The sequence below is a fragment of the Pseudorca crassidens genome, chromosome 1 (genome assembly GCF_039906515.1).
Source record: "Pseudorca crassidens isolate mPseCra1 chromosome 1, mPseCra1.hap1, whole genome shotgun sequence".
Lineage (NCBI taxonomy): Eukaryota > Metazoa > Chordata > Mammalia > Artiodactyla > Delphinidae > Pseudorca > Pseudorca crassidens.
In genome coordinates this window covers 152,092,688-152,109,644 of record NC_090296.1, presented here as the reverse complement: position 1 = coordinate 152,109,644, position 16,957 = coordinate 152,092,688, and the positions used below count along the sequence as shown (strand labels likewise).

Here is a 16,957-nt window from a genome sequence, read left to right as displayed (position 1 = left end):
CATGAAGAACAGCCACCCGAGGGCTGGGAGGAGTGACTGGTGCCGGGGGATTGCCGAAGAAGACCAGAATCTGAAGTGCCACCAAACTGCACTTAGTTTTTTGTAATTTTGTCTTCCAGTTTGTGTGGCCTGGACTCAGAGACAGCCCACAAGCAAGCATACATACCAGGTGCAGACAGAAAAAGCTTCAAGAGAAATCCTCACTTTCTGGCCAAGAGCCAGAAAATAACTGCTAAGTTTCAGAAAAAGTGGGGGTGGGGGACATCCTGGAGTTTTCTTTTGCTTCTTTTTTCTCCTCTCTTCCTCCAGCCCCCAGCATTCCCACAGTGGCACAGAGACTAAACAGGCACCTAAAACTCCAAGGAAGGGGATCCTTCTCTCCAACCCGAACAGCTGTGATCCCAAGCGTACATGAATCCCTGTGCTCTCTCTCTCTGGATGGCCTCCTGATGCCTGGTCTCTGAAACAGATAGCCCTGGAAACAGCATGCGGAGCAGAGAAGCTAAAGCCCAGCGTTCTGGCCACAGGACTACAGAAAGGGACTTCAGGGAACTAAAAAGTGTCAGGAAAATACAGAGAGCAGGGGGCACAGAAGAGCTGCCCCATAAAGGGGTGTATGAGCTCGCTGGCCTCACCTCTCATCGCACATGCTTGGATCCGACCCTAACAGCACATAAAAGGCTTGAGAATTGGACTGTGGGACTTTGCCCCTGGGTGGTGCACACAGGACAGAAGGCCTCGCTGAGGCCAAGATCCACAGACGCTCATATCGCTTATATACAATGGCTGGTACAGTGAGCCCAGTCGGCCCTCCATATCCATGGGCTTCACAGATACGGATACAGATATGGATACAGAGGGTCGACTGTATAGGCTCAGAAAACTGAGCTGACGCTGGAACCACAGAAGGCGGGTTAGAAATTACAGCCTGAACCTGCCCAGGCAGAATGACTGCTAAAAAGTCAACAATCCCCTTAGGATTTAAACAAGACCCAGCATCTCACAATATAATATTAACAATGTCTGGGATGCAATTCAAACCTACTCAGCATATTCATCACCAGGAAAATCTCAATTCCAAAAAACAGATTATGGAAAGGGAATTAACAGTAACTGCAGTGGGGAAATCTGGCAAACTTTATTTTAACCAAGTGATGGAGGTTACATCACTGCTGACAAGTCACATTGATGCCATGCACACCCTTGACAGGAAGAGCCACCCTCAAAAGGTGATATACAGTATGATCCCACTTCTGTGGAATTCTGGGAAAGTGATGGAGAGGAGGTCAGTGGCTGCCCAGGGCTGGGGTGGGAGGAGAGTGTGACTGTAAAGGAACAGCACAGGAATTTGCTTGCCTGATGGAATCACAATCGTGGTGGTGGGCACACCACTCTAGACGATGTTTAAAACTTACAGAACTGTACACACACACACACATATACACACAAAGTCAACTTTACTGTGAGTTAAGAAAAAAATTTTTAAAGGAGTTGTTGGTTTGCAGTGATGAAACTGCCTTTTTTCCTCTGCTTTCCCTGGTAAATACCATCCTTAAGACATAGACCCAGGGTCAGCCCTTTATGAAGTCTCCCCCTCTGCCTCAGGGAGATTTCTCTGTTTGGGTCATGTTTCCACGTCCTTTGTTCATAGCTCTAACCAGAAAACTAAAGCTGACCTCCAACTAGATTACAAGCAGGTAAACAAATACATACTGAGTATCTTGCACACAGACAGACATTCACTGACACTTGTTTCTGTACTGCTAATGCTCAAATGACAATAATTAAGATATGAGTCCTACATTATTTATCACATTCAATCACTCACCTAACATATGTAAGATTAAATCTTACAGGCAGTTGGAAGTCCAGCTGAATTGTAGCACACTGATGGTATCTGCCAATAGCATCCTTGATTTTTATATCAATCTGTAAATTAAATGATGTTTTCTTAGAGACATGTTTTATTTTTCTGTTAAATTCTACTTTTTTTGAAGCATATGGCCTACTTACTTTAGGACCATAAAATGCTCCATCTCCCGGGTTCATCTTCCATGGTTTCCCAAATTCCATCAAGCTATTCTGTAGTTGCTATTTTTTTAATAAGAAGAGAACATTACTTACACTTAATCACCATATACTTATTGAACCTCTTCTACATTCAATAAACTACCGAGCAACGACTACGTAAAGAAAATTAAGATGGTACTTACTCTCAAGAAACATACACATTTTAACTGGGGGAGAAAAAAGATAACTTACTAAACTGTTCCACTGAATTCCAGGTAAGTGATAGAGGGGTACTTTGGGCACTTCCGCCGTGCAGGCTCCCTCTGCCCTACTCTCTCTAGCTCCTTTCAGGAGGCGCCTCCACACCATAAAAGGCAAGAAAGCTGGGGCCTTGTTCCTCGTGCACTCTGTGCTCAGAAGACCGGGGGACAGGCCTAGCACTTGCTCTTGCTTCTCCCCCATCTCTGTGCCTGCAGCTGGTGGGCAGGGCCCCTTGGGACACAGAGGCTGTGGAAGCGTGAGGCCCACTCTGGTCTCCAGACTAAGCCACGTAAAGTCACCTAAGTTAGCTCACAGTGAGGCCGCTCCACACTGACGGTGACGGGGCGTGCACACGAGTATTAGTGATAGGGCTCTTTGAGTCTTCTGGCCACTCCCTGTGAAAATGGCTACTCTGGGAAGCACCCAGGCATCCCTAAGGCCCTGGCCAGAAGAATGTCAGAACAGCAGCCAGACTCCTGTCATCACCCCAGCGCACTGGAGCCGTGAGGGGGGTGACATTTGGGAGTGAAGCGCCCGACAGGGAAGGAAAGCAGTGGTGGTGTCCTGGGCCAGGCCAGCATCACCCAGAAAGCCTCCTCCAGGGCCTCAATCAGAGCAGGTCAGGAGCTGCTCCTGGCCAGACCCCAGGGGGTCCCTCAGGGACCCAACCCTCCTGCAGAGGCTTCCCTTGTGCTCAGGGCTGGGAAGGCCACCTGCACAGATGCACTTCACAAGCTGGAGCTGCCCTCCCCCGACTTTGTTTCTGAAGGGAGAAGAGACTGTGAAACCATGTTCTCAGACAAAACAAGGCCCTGCTACAGCAGGTAACAGCGATTGTAGGGACTCCCAGGGAATTAAAAGCAAAAGAAAGGCCAGGTTTGGGGGAAGAGCATACAGCAGAGGTCACTGCGTCCACTGCTCTGTCCTCTCCCTGGGGACACCGGGATAGGAAGGCCTGATGGGAGGGGCCGAGGCCAAGAAAGCTTCCGGTTGACACGAGGTCTGGGGAGAGGGGACGTCTGGGCAGTGCTGGAACTGCCGCTCCCAGGACTGGCCCGGGGACACTACCCGGCACCTCTTCTCCCTGCTGTCTGTCCTGCCCCACGCATGCCAGGTCTCTGGCTCCCAAGAGCACTAGGGTCTAGACTGTGGGATGTGCTGGGTTTCGGACACATCAGTTTGCTTGTGCTTATGTGGGAGGGGCTGGAATGTTCTTAAGGATCTAATGACTCACTGCAACTCTGGGAAAGTGGGACCCAAGAGAGGTTTTTTTTTTTAATTATTTATTTATTTATTTATTTATTTATTGTTTCATTGGGTCTTCGTTGCTGCACAAGGGCTTTCTCTAGCTGTGGTGAGCAGGGGCTACTCTTCATTGCGGTGCGTGGGCTTCTAATTGTGGTGGCTTCTCTTGTTGTGGAGCACGGGCTCTAGGCACACGGGCTTCAGTAGTTGTGGCTCATGGGCTCTAGGTGTGTGGGCTTCAGTAGTTGTGCTGCATGGGCTTAGTTGCTCCGTGGCATGTGGGATCTTCCCGGACCAGGGTTCGGACGCATGTCCCCTGCACTGGCAGGCGGGTTCGTAAACACTGCGCCACCAGGGAAGCCCCCAAGAGAGGTTTGAGGTTAATCCAGCTCCAAGGAGCTGATGGACGTACATCAGTTCCAGTGGCAGAGGCCAAACCAGAGCTGCTGAAGAAGGAGCCAGAGAACTTCTTTAAAAGCTTATGAAATTGGTTATTAGTGACCAGCACTGAAAAGAGTATAAATGAAAACCTGGTATAAACTAAGGTGTGAAGCAAATATAAGGTACTGCTCTTAGCATTGTTTTGAAGAAAACTGGATTAACAAAATTCTACAATGGGCACGTTTATCCCAGAACTTCCAATTTTAAATTTCCATTGCAAAGCATCGCATCCTCATGCAAGGTACTTTCCATATTCACAAAAATGAAGGGTAACACTATGTTTCTCCCTACCTTTTCAGCTTCATCCCATATCTCAACCTCCCCTAGAAAGTTTTCAGGTCTTGTTGACAAATTTAATTGAAAGGAGAAGCCAAATGTTGAGTAAACGGATTGCAAAAACTGCAAACACCCTTTTATTTCTTCTTCAATCTGAAATCAGAGCAAATGAAAAACCTTAAATAACACCAAATTTAAACCTATTTATGGCATTAAAAAACATTCTTCCTGTCAGATAGAAATAAAGCGTGGTTTTACTATAGTCAGTAGCACTGTTCGGGTTGTTGTCTTTTCCTCACTCAAATATTCACGGGACGCCCGCCAGGTGCCAATGCACACAGGCTGCTGGAGGCCCCTATGGTCCAGCGCAGGGCTGGGTGAAGACCCAGGCGAGGGTACCTCTCCGTGCACAATGCCACACAGGAGGAAGGGCGGCTGTCCAGAGGAAGTGGTGGCCAAGCTGCAGCCAGAGGAGAGGTTAAGCGTTCTCCACGGAGGCAGGGCAGGAGCTCCCGGAGCAGAGGAAACACTGAGGGTGAAGACCCACAGGATGGAGGAGTGGGCCAGGGCAGGACAGCTGTGGGAAGCTGCACGTGACAGGACAGACGGCACAGAGGGAGCATGGCAGACAGTCAGGATAGAGGCAGGCCGGGGCCAGAGAAAATGCAGTGCTTTCAAAGCCAGGGTAATGTCTGCACTTTTTAGCCTGAGAGCAATGGAGAACCAGTGGAGGTTTCAGCAGGGGACTAACACAGTTCAATGTGATTGTTTGAAGTACGGGAAAAAGACTGGCAAGACGAGAAGAGCAGCCCATTAGGAAGCTGTTGGGATCCTTCAGGAGCAAGAGGATGGCAGCTTGAAACAGAAGCGGCTGGAATGCAGGGAATCAGAGGCGTTTGCAGGATACCTGTCCTTTCGTTCACTAACAGATAGTAATTGCCTACATTGTCAGCACTGTGCTGGATGCTGGGAATTCAGGAATGAATGAACTTATTCAAGAATAATATATTTAAGAAGAGTGAATAGGGCTTGTGATAAACTAGACATGAGAAGTGAAAACCAAAGGACACCTGGGTTCCTGGCCTGGGCCGTGGAGAGGGTGCTGGTGCATCGCTGAGAGGAGGAGGATGTGGTGTGAAAGGCAGAAGAGGGGCCGACGCTGGGTCTGGCCAATGAGAGGGTGTTTGTGATGGCCAAGCAGACATGTCCCCCAGCCCCTGCAGGGCTTGGAGCTCACGGGGGACAGCTGAGACCCAGCAGAGGTTAGGAGAGGGACCAATGCCAGAGAGCGCAGGGTGAGAAAAGCAGGGCCCGGGCTGGGAGGCTGAGAGACAGCATCCTTAACAGGGAGAAAGACAAGCACATCTAAATGCAGACGAGATGGGGCAGCAAAAACAGAGACGTAGAGAGAGGGGACAAGTAAGGATCTGCATGTCACCAGGGATTAGGTTTTGGGATTTTCATCAGTGGAATCATGCAGCCCTTGCTCTTTTTTCTGTCTGGCTTTTTCCACTCAGTAGAATTATTTCAAGATTCATTCATACTGTTGTGTGCATCAATAATAGGTCATTCTTTTTTCTTGCTGAGTGGTTTTCCACTGTATGGATATACCACTGTTCCTTTATACACTCACCTGTTATTGGGCTGTTTCTATATTTCGGCTATTTCAAATAAAGTTGCTATGAACACGTGTGGACAAGTCTTTGTATGGACATGTACTTTCTTTTTCTCTTGGAAAAGGAAAAGGAGTGGTAAGATGGCTGGGACATATGGTAGGTTTGTGCTTTAAAGAAAAAAATTATTTATTTACTTATTTGGCTGTGCTGGGTCTTAGTTGCGGCGCACAGGATCTTCGTTGCTGCATGTGTGACCTGCGTTGCTGCATGTGTGATCTTCGTTGGGGTGTGCGGGATCTTTAGTTGCGGCATGCATATGGGATACAGTTCCCTGACCAGGGATCGAACACGTGCCCCCTGCTTTGGAAGCGTGGAGTCTTAACCACTGCGCCACCAGGGAAGTCTCTGCTTCACTTTTTAAGAAACTGCCAAACTGGTTTCCAAAGTGACTGTGCTGTCTTCCATTTCCACAACCAGTGAGTGAGAAGTCCATCCCCTCCACACTCCCAACACGTGTCAGAGTCAGCCTTTTACATCTGAACCATTCTAGTTGGTGTAGAGGCAACTCCTCATGGTTTCAATCTTCATCTCCTTAGTGACTGATCACCTTGCACCCCTTATTCATGTCCTTCTTTGCCATCTGTGTATCTCCTTAGATATGTATCTTCGACCATTTGAATGGTCAAATCTTTTTGCCCATTTTTTAAAGTTTAACTTTTTGAGATTCACATGCATTTGTAAGAAATAAAACCGTTGTACCATTTACTCAGGTTTCCCCAGTGGTGATATAATTTTTGCTTCAACCGTCAAACACAACTCAGAAAACTGTGAGTTTTTCACAACTCTGAAAACTCTGAGAGAAAGGAAAAGGAAAAGGAATATTTATTGTATTTAACCATGTTTTACTTTTACAGTTGTTCTTTCTTTCTTCCTAACATTACAAGACTCTTCCTTTTATCATTTCCTTTCTCTTCAGAGAAATTCCTATAGCCATTCTTCTAAGGTAGGTCTAATGTCTTGATTTCACCTTCATTCCATGAAGACATTTTCTCTGGATATAGAATTTTGGGTTAACAGTTATTTCAGCATTTGGAAAATGCTGTGCCGCTTCCTTCTGGCCTCTGTTTTGTTTTGTTTTTGATAAGAAAACTGTTGTTTTTTTAAAAAAATATTTTTTTCCTTAATGGTAAGGTATCATTTCTTTCTCACTGCTTTCAAATTTTTTTCTTTTTCTTTAGCTTTCAGAAGTTTGGCTATAACGTGTCTTGGTGTGAATTTCTTTGGGTTTATCCTGTGTGGACTTTCTCAGCTACTTGAATCTGTAAGCTTATGTTTTTTGCCAAATTTGGCCAGTTTTCAGCCATTACCTCTTTGAGTACTTTTTCACCTCCATCCTACATTTCCAGAACTATTTCCAGAACTATTCCAGAACGTTGGTGACATAAATATTAGGCATTCTGTTATAGTCCCACTGGTCTCTGAGGTTCTGTTCATTTTTCTTTCAGTCTCTTTTCTGTTTTTCACATAGTGTCATTTCTACTGGTGTCTTCAAGTTCACTGATTCTTTTCTCTGTCTCCTCCATTCTGCTCAGGAATCCATCCACTGAATATTTTGGTTATTACATTTTTCAGTTCTAAAATTTCCATTTGGTTCTTCTTTATATCTTCTATTTCCTGAAACTATTTTTTCATTTTTTCTAAATGTGCTTGTTAAAGCATTTTTATGATGGTTTCTTTAAGATCCTCATCAGATAATTCTAATATCCCTGCCATGTCCACATCAGTGCTCCTACACTGCCCTTTGTCATTCAAGTTGAGATTTTCCTTGTTCTTGATGTGATGATTGATTTTTGATTTCTGAAATCTAGATATTTTGGATATTATGTTATAAGACTTTGGATTTTATTTAAACTCTTCATTTTAGCTGGCTTCCACTGACTCTGCTCCAACAGGGAGGGAGCAGTACTGCCTGGTTATTGCAAAGTAGGAGCAGATGTCTGGGTTTCCCACTGGGGACTGCAAGGGAGGCAGAGGCTCCTCATTACTGCTGGGTAAGTAGGAGTTCTGCACCTTAGTAGATTTCCTCTGATAACACCTCAGCTGGGAGAGGCAGGGGTATCTTGGCACTGCTCCTCATGTGGCCTTTAGCAACCTCCAGGGTGCACGGCCTCATTACCATGGAGTGGTGGTAGAAGTTTTGTCTCTCCACTCAAGCAGGAAGTGGAAGAGGCACCTTGTGACTGCCAGGTGAGGGTGGAAGTAAAGGCTCCCACTTAGTCTCCATTGACATTACGGGGTGGGTGCAGGGAGATCCCTGTTAATGCCTGGCAGGGATGAGTAGAATTGGTATGATTTCTTCTTTAAGTGTTTGGTAGAATTCACTAGTGATTCCTTCTGGGCCTGGAGTTTTCTTTGTGGAAATGTTGTTAACTATCAATTCAATTTCTTTAATAAACACAGGGCTACTCAGATTATCTATTTCTCCTTGAGTAAAGTTTGGTAGTTTGTGTTTTTCAAAGAATTTGTCCATTTCATCTAATTTGTCCAATTTACTGGCATAAGCTTGTTCATAATATTGCCTTATTACCCTTTTAATATCTATAGGGTCTGTAGTAATGTCACTTCTATCAGTCCTAATATGTTTTTCTTTTTCTTTCCTTTTTTTCGGCTGGGCCATGCAGCTTGTGGGATCTTAGTTCCCCGACCAGGGATCAAACCCAGGCCCCATGCAGTGAGAGTGCAGAATCCTAACCACTGGACCACCAGGGAAGTCCCCAGTCCTAACGTTTTTAATTAGTATCTTCTCTTTTTTCTCCAACAAAACTAAAGGTTTATGAATTTTATTGATCTTCTAGGAGAACCAGCCTTTGGTTTTTATTTATATTGTTGTGTTGTTCAAGGGTTAACTGGACAATATTTTCTAATTTCCCTTTGATTTCTTATTTGACACATGGGTTATTTAGAAGTGTATGATTCACCTTCCAAATATTTGGAGATTTTCCAGATAGCTTTCTGTTATTGATTTCTACTTCAATTTCATTGTGGCCAGAGAACATATTTGGTACGAATTGAATTCCTTTAAATTTACTGAGACTCATTTTATGGCCCAGAATATGGTCTACCTTGGTAAATGTTCTGTGTGCACTTTCAAAGAATGTGTACTCTGCTGTTATTGATTGGAGGGTTCTATAACTGTCTATTAGGTCAAACCATTTGATAGTGGTCCTTTGCAAGACAATTTTAATTTGAATTAACATGAAAACCTGAAAAAGTAAACACTAACTTCTAGGCAATACTGAAAAAGAAACACATCCAAAATTCCACCAACCCCCTTAAAACAGTCCACTTAATGTGCTTAAGTTAATAAAATTGGAGGAAACTTAAAAAAATAATAATAAATTTCATGTCAAGAAAAACAAACAACCTAATCAAAAAGTGGCAGAAGACCTAAATAGACATTTCTCCAAAGAAGACATACAGATGGCCAGCAGGCACACGAAAAGATGCTCAACATCACTAATTATTAGAGAAATGAAAATCAAAACTACAATGAGGTATCACCTCACACCAGTCAGAATGGCCATCATCAAGAAGTCAACAAAATAATAAGTGCTAGAGAGGGTGTGGAGAAAATGGAAGCCTCCTAAACCATTGGCAGGAATGTAAACTGGTGCAGTCACTATGGAGAACAGTATGAAGCTTCCTTAAAAAGCTAAAAATAGAGTTGCCATATGATTCAGCAATCCCACTCCTGGACAAATATCCAGAAAAGATGAAAACTCTAATTCCAAAAGATACATGCACCCCAATGTTCACAGCAGCACTATTTACAACAGCCAAGGCATGTAAGCAACATATGTATCCATGGACAGATGAATGGATAAAGAAGATGTGGTGTGTGTGTGTGTGTGTGTGTATACATATATATATATATACACACACACACACACACACACACACACACAATAGAATAGTACCCAGCTATAAAAGAGAAGGAAGTATTGCTATTTGCAGCAACATTGATGAACCTAGAGTTTATCATACTAAGTGAAGTAAGTCAGATAAAGACAAAAATCATGATATCATTTATATGTGGAATCTAAAAAATGATACAAATGAACTTACTTACAAAACAGAAACAGACTCACAGACATAGAAAATAACTTATGGTTACCAAAGGGGAAAGGGAAGGGGGAGAATAAATTAGGAGTTCAGGATTAACAGACACACACTACTTTACAGATAGATAAAATAGATAAACAACAATGTGATTTATGTTCCAATGTATAATAATAAAACAGTCTTTACTTTTGATTTCTGTCAGTGATTGTTAAAAATTTTTAAATAGCATCAAACAGAACTTCGAATTTTCAGAGAATCATGTTCCTTTATAATAAAATAAATTATGTTTGAAAAAAACTTTTTCATGTCATGAGATTACTGATCTATGACCCAAATTAGAGAATCACAAAATGTTGGAGCTGATGGGCCCTCAGAGACTAGACTGAACAACACATTTCACAGCGACCCTGAAAGACTCAGCGATCTGTCCAAGGTAGCACACCGGACCTGTGCTGACCACGCCTCCCCTGTGTCCCCGTTTACCTGCTCCACAGTGCAGAAGATGTGAGCGTCATCCTGCTGGAAGCGCCTGACGTGGGTCAAGCCATGTAAAGTTCCTGACGGCTCATTCCTGTGAAGAGCTCCGAAGTCAGCAAATCTAAGAGGCATTTCCCTCCAAGATCGTGGACGATGGGCAAACATCAGACTAGAAAAGAAACAATGGCACACAGCTTTTCCTTAGCATGGAAAAGATTATGTAATGATCTAGATGTTAATAAGGTACAGTTAAATGTCTCAGGATTTGTAAACACCTTATTCTGGTTCTTAGATCACCAATTTTACAAAAATTCTTCTCCCATGAATTAGTGAACCTTGAACTTACATCACTGTACACTCTGAGAAAGAACCCTCTTATCTTCTCCAGAATGCTGTTCCCTACTCTCATTCACCCAGGGAATATCCACTTACCGTTTACAATCCATTTCAAAGGCTACTTCTTAAGTGAAGCAGCCCTGGACACTCCCCCAGAAGGGCTAGTCAGGCTTGCCTCAGCCTCCAAGAACAGCTGGAATTGCCACAGTTTTGACACTGGTCTTGCTATTTTTATAACTGACTGTCTATATATCTGTTCCTTCCCCAATCTGCTCATGAGCTCCGGGGGGAAATGGATTGCGTCTGAATCACCTCTGCATTTCCAGCTCCCAGCACTGGAAACACTCGGCTAATGTTCTCTGTTGAATGAAAGGCCTCTCTTCTGCAGGAAGCACCCCTGGCTCCCAAATCCCATCACCACTAGGCCACTGTGGTCCTGCTCTTCCTTGTTCTGAGACATGAAAATACAAAATTACATTCTCTACTTGTGTTCAGCTTTCTTCTAATTCTATTGAAATCACAGCTTCAACTGGTACCCAATGGGAAACTGAGTTAAGAAGTTGTTAATACAGGTGTTTTAGAGAATGCAAAGCACAAGGTTAGCCTCCATCTTCTGTTTTTATTTTTTATTTATTTATTTATTTTTTTGCGGTACGCAGGCCTCTCACTGTTGTGGCCTCTCCCGTTGCAGAGCACAGGATCCAGACGCGCAGGCTCAGCGGCCATGGCTCACAGGCCTAGCCGCTCTGCGGCATGTGGGATCTTCCCGGACTGGGGCACGAACCTGCGTCCCCTGCATCGGCAGGCGGACTCTCAACCACTGCGCCACCAGGGAAGCCCCACCTTCTGTTTTTAAAACGAGGTTATAGAATATTTACATACAAGTTTTTAGAAAATTAAAGATAAATATATATTTTTTACATGCTGTCATCATAAAGTTGAACTTCTTTCATTCTTTACTGAAAAGGGCAAAGAGCTTTCTTCAATGTTCAGAGGTTTGTTTTAAGTAGTTACCTTCTAAAGTAAATTTACCTGAAACTATGTAGTTGATGATACAAAGCTACAATAGTTGGGATATTTTTTTGTGGAGAATTGTATCTGTTCACTTCCAGTTGTAAAATCTGCTACTCTTACAAGGTTGTATTTGCATACCATGCAACTTTATGATAATTACATTCTTTCACAGACTCTAAGACAACCTTGATTGTAAGATGTACCATTATTTTATACATCACTAAGAAAGAAAATAACCATTAATTAAATTATGGTATAATGTTAAGATACCAATTATAAGATGTGTCCCAATTTCAGGGGTAAAGCCATCTTAGAATCAATGAAATCCAGTCATTTATTTTGACTTCACTGTTCTTGTTACAATCAACCCAAATAGTATGTAAGAACTAGATGTTCTGCAAATATGTATATTTGAAGTGTATTACTATTAGGAAGAGAAATATTACAATAATTTATAAAGTTGATATGTAACATTATCCTCTGAGAAGCACAAAATACTAAATGGTTTCCAGCTACCATCCCACACCTGTCAAAGAGCAAACATATTTTAAAAAGTAAATTTATTCTCCAGAATGAAATAACTTGGTAAAGATGATTTCTAACCACCAGTCTTCAGATTAAAGGAATCACTTAGTTCCAAAAAGCAAAATAATATTAAAGACTAATTGTGAGGAAGTCTGCTATGCGTTTATAGGCACAGATCTGCTTCACTTTTAATACTCACCAGTGCCCCGGACAATTCATGGGCTTAAGGGCAAAAGTGTCCTTGTCAATGTCAAAGGTGAACATGTTGTCACTGTAATGCTGCCAGTGTCCAGAGGTTTCCCAGAGCTTACTGCTGTACACGTTGGGGGAGAGCACCTCCATGAAGCTGCGTCGGTGGTACTCCTCCTAAAAGAGACGCACACGCAAAGTTAAAATCTGCTGGGACAGGTCACAACTCCAGGCAAATAACACTATGAACAAAGATTTTTAAATTCAGGATTATGTCTTACATTAATTCATGGTTAATATGCCCTTGGCTTTAAGGGTGGTAACTTATGGATCATGAAAGAAAGATTAGTGTATGCTCAGTATAATTTTCACATTAAGTATATTTATTTTATAGTATAATAGTATATAGTGTATAGTATTTTAATTCTTTGAGAATTAGTAATTGAAATACTATATATATAAACTTTTTATAACTACAAACTCCCAAATCCTTGTACATTCCAGATAAACAGCAGGAGTTTTCTTTTTTTTTTTTTTTTTTAGGCGGTACGCGGGGCTCTCTCTGTTGTGGCCTCTCCCATTGCGGAGCACTGGCTCTGGATGCACAGGCTCAGCGGCCATGGCTCACAGGCCTAGCTGCTCCACGGCACGCAGGATCCTCCCGGACCAGGGCACGAACCCGTGTCCCTGCATCGGCAGGCGGACTTTCAACCACTGCGCCACCAGGGAAGCCCAGGAGTTTATTTTCTATTACTTAAGAGGTAGAATAATTTTATAACTCAATAAGCCTCTGAGTGCCATGTTATTTACAGTTTTGACCCATTTAGTTTTAAATAGAACTAAAGCTGGGAATTTGAATTTGTAATATTTTAAGTGGTTGTTATCTACTGAGTCAGGAGCTGGCTTTGCTCCCTCCCTATCAATTAACAGCTTCCCTCATTCCATCACCGGGGTCAGGAAAAGAGAGGCTTGTTTTCAAGCAGAGTTCTTCTTTTACTTTAACTTTGCTTTCTTTTTCTTCAAGTTATCAATCTGATGATCTTTGTTCAGTGTTTCTTAGAGTTTCAACATTTGTTAATCATTTAATGGGCATCTGGCACAAACCTAGATCACCATATTTTAGCTAAGTAAAAATATATTTATACAATTAAAAAAATATAAAACATACTATTTCAAAATTACTACAAAGAACAGTTTTGCATCACTGACAGGGATATATTATTTGTCCCTCTTCAGCTGAGCATCTTTTCAGTCCAGTTGTGAAGAGCCTGGGTCTCAGCTATCCATTAAGCTTCTTTACTTAACCTTTGTTTTTACCAAATAGGAAAATTTCAACAAAATTATAGGTCACTATGAATGGCAGTAATTATTTAGTGGTAAGTCAGATGGCTCCATATACTCAGATTAAACAATGTCCCAGCTACTTCCTTGGTGGCGCAGTGGTTAAGAATCTGCCTGCCAATGTAGGGGACACGAGTTCGAGCCCTGGTCTGGGAAGATCCCACATGCCACGGAGCAACTAAGGCTGTGCACCACAACTACTGAGCCTGTGTGCCACAACTACTGAAACCCACGTGCCTAGAGCCCGTGCTCTGCAACAAGAGAAGCCACCGCAATAAGAAGCCTGCGCACCGCAACAAAGGGTAGCCCTCGCTCGCCACAACTAGAAAAAGCCCGTGTGCAACAATGAAAATCCAACACAGTTCAAAATCAAATAAATAAATAAATAAATTTAAAACAAAAAACAAGGTCCCAGAAATTAAAGGGGTTTTTGTGTTTTGGTTTCTTTTTACTAGAGGTTACTTTTAAAGCTAAGCTCAGGAGAGAGTAATTGATAGATTTTTTTTAACCCACTCTGGACACAATCATGTTAGGAATTTGTTTTGTTGAGGTGTTTGGAAACGATTTTAAACTATGCCCTATGAGGGCAAGTGTCATTATGTTTGCAACTTATTTTATGCAGTTTAGCAAAAAACAACTGCTACATTTATACATAAAATGTACACATATATTGCATGTATATCACCTTATCTCTGTATATTATATGTGTGTAATATATATATATTGTTTTGTCTCTCTCACATGCACATACATGTCAGAGAGAGAGAAAGCAAATTGGCAAACTTAACAATTGATGAATCTAGATGAAGGACACATGTATGCTCACTGCACTGCTCTTTAACTTTTCTGTAGATTTGAACTTTTTGAAAGAAAAAGTTGGGGAAAAATATATCTGAATCCATATCACCAATTTCTTTCTCTCAAGTGTAAAGAAAATCAAGTCTGAGAAAGAGCAAAGTCATGATGACTGACCAGTCTATATCTATAGCTCAGTATGATCTGAAGAAATCCTGAAAGCTTATTCTGAAGATTAAAAAGCATATTTCATCCCTGAAGTAATAACTTCATACCGTAGAAAGTACTGAATCTCCACCTGCACCTGTGATTTGGCCACTGGAAATAGCACCTAAATATCAGTGCATAGAGAAATTCTCTTAAGTAATTTTTCATTATAAACACTAAAGTGATTCCACTTAAACAGATCCTTTCCAAAATCACACTAAAATACCAGAGTTTTAATAAAAGCATAAATCTACAAGGCCAAAGAGAAAAAGGAGAGGAGATGACAGCTATATACTTATGAATTTGGAAAGCAGATGAGCAACAGCCTCAGCAGATCTGGGAAAGCTGAAACTTTACGGGAGAATCCCAGAAGCAAGACTACTCTGGCTGGATATAGATTTCTTGGCTTCACATTTTTAAGGTATTGCTCCTGTCTTCTATATTTTAGGGTTTCCGTTGAAAATTTCATTTCTTTTAAGACTAATGATGTTGAGCATTTTTTGTGTTTTTTCTGCTGTTTCCATTAATAAAATCAAATATCTAGGGATAAATCTGATGAAAGATGTGTTAAGACCTCTAAAGTAGCAGTAACAAAGAGAAAATAAAGATCTAAATGAATTGACAAGATTTACATATGGATTGTTAAACTCAATATTGTTGTCATTATCTGCAAATTAATCTATAGATTGAATGTAATTCCAATCAAAATCTCAGCAGTGTTTTTTTCCTTTTTTAGGAAATTGACAAGCTTCTTGTAAAAGTTATATGGAAATGCAAAGAATAGCCAAAATAATCCTGAACAAAAATAATAAAATTAATGAACTTAAACTACTGACACCAAGACTTAAAATACAGTTACAGTAATCAAAGCGGTGTGGTACTGACGCAAGGCCAGACAACAAAGGGATCAGAAGAACGGAATAAATACCCGGAGAAAATATATATGCGATGATTTGGCTTGGGACAAAGATTCTGCTATAGTAATAAACGGTACTGAAGTTACTGGATAAGCACAGAACCTCAAAATGAATCCAAGGTAAATCATAGCCTTAAGAGTGAAAGCAAACAAGTTTTTAAACAGAACAAAGAAAAATAGCTTCATGACTCTGAAGTCGGCCAAAGATTTCTTAAACAGGATGTGAAAAACACTAAGGAGAAAAGAAAAAGTAATAAACTGGACTTCATTAAATATAAAAAGTGTTGGTCCAAAGACATCATTAAAAAATAAATCAAGAAGCCACAGACTGAAAGAATATATTTATTACATATATTTAACTAAGGACTCAGATTCAGAATATAGAAAAAAATTCCTACAAATCAATAATAAAAAGACAACCCAAACTTTTAAATGGGCAAAATATTTAAACAGGAGCTTCACAAAAGAGAACATCCAAGTGGCTAATAAGCATATGAAAAGATTCTCAACATCACTATCCATCAGGGATATGCAAAATAGTGCCATTATACCAAGTGTTAAAAAAGAAATAACAAGCCTCAAATGGGGTCACTTACCCCCAGGACAGAAAACCAAGACAGTTTCAACCCCACCCCCACAGAGATGTGACCTTTACAACAGCCCATCTGAAAGGTCCTGATCAGCACTGGTGAGGTAACTACCTGAGAAAGACCCTGCTGTTCCTCCCCCAGTAGAAGACAGCCTGCCTAAATTAATCCTTTCTTTTCATTTGCTAACACCTTCTCGCCCCCTCCCCTCCTTCTACCTATAAAAACCCTCCATTTCGTACAACCCCTCCTACTGCTGCTGATTCTTGAATTTCTGAATAAAGCCAATTAGTTCTTCAAATTTACTTGGTTGAATTTTGTTTTTAACAGTGTAGAAGAATTACATAGTCATATAATCCTAGAAGGAGTAGTAAGTGGTTCAACTACATAAAAACTGGTCAGCATTTTCTTTAAAAGTTTGTCATTACTTCCCCAGGACCTAGCAATTCTATTCCCAAGTAAATACCCAAGAGAAGTGGGTTCTTGGGAGCACCAAAGACATGATCAAGAATGTTCACAGTAGCTTCATATGTAATAGCCCCAAACTGGAAACAACCTACATGTGCGTCTACAGGAGAATAAATAAACAGATTGTACTA

General features: G+C 41.6%; 1 protein-coding gene across 4 annotated transcripts in view; it reads right to left on the bottom strand.

Moving 5' to 3' along the window:
• Window positions 1-16,957, bottom strand: part of TARS3 (threonyl-tRNA synthetase 3) — a 52,637-nt gene that overhangs the window by 10,936 nt on the left and 24,744 nt on the right. For 3 of the 4 annotated variants that reach the window (XR_010933057.1, XR_010933060.1, XM_067699328.1), the window contains exons 11-15: window positions 12,523-12,689; window positions 10,455-10,617; window positions 4,249-4,386; window positions 2,014-2,091; window positions 1,829-1,929 (exon numbers count right to left, since the gene is read on the bottom strand). Coding sequence is in view for 2 of the 4 variants with exons in the window: in XM_067699328.1 (XP_067555429.1) it covers window positions 1,829-1,929; window positions 2,014-2,091; window positions 4,249-4,386; window positions 10,455-10,617; window positions 12,523-12,689 (647 nt within the window). In the remaining 2 variants the exon portion in view is untranslated. The remainder of the gene's footprint in view (window positions 1-1,828; window positions 1,930-2,013; window positions 2,092-4,248; window positions 4,387-10,454; window positions 10,618-12,522; window positions 12,690-16,957) is intronic. The other variant, XM_067699336.1, reaches the window with a different exon arrangement.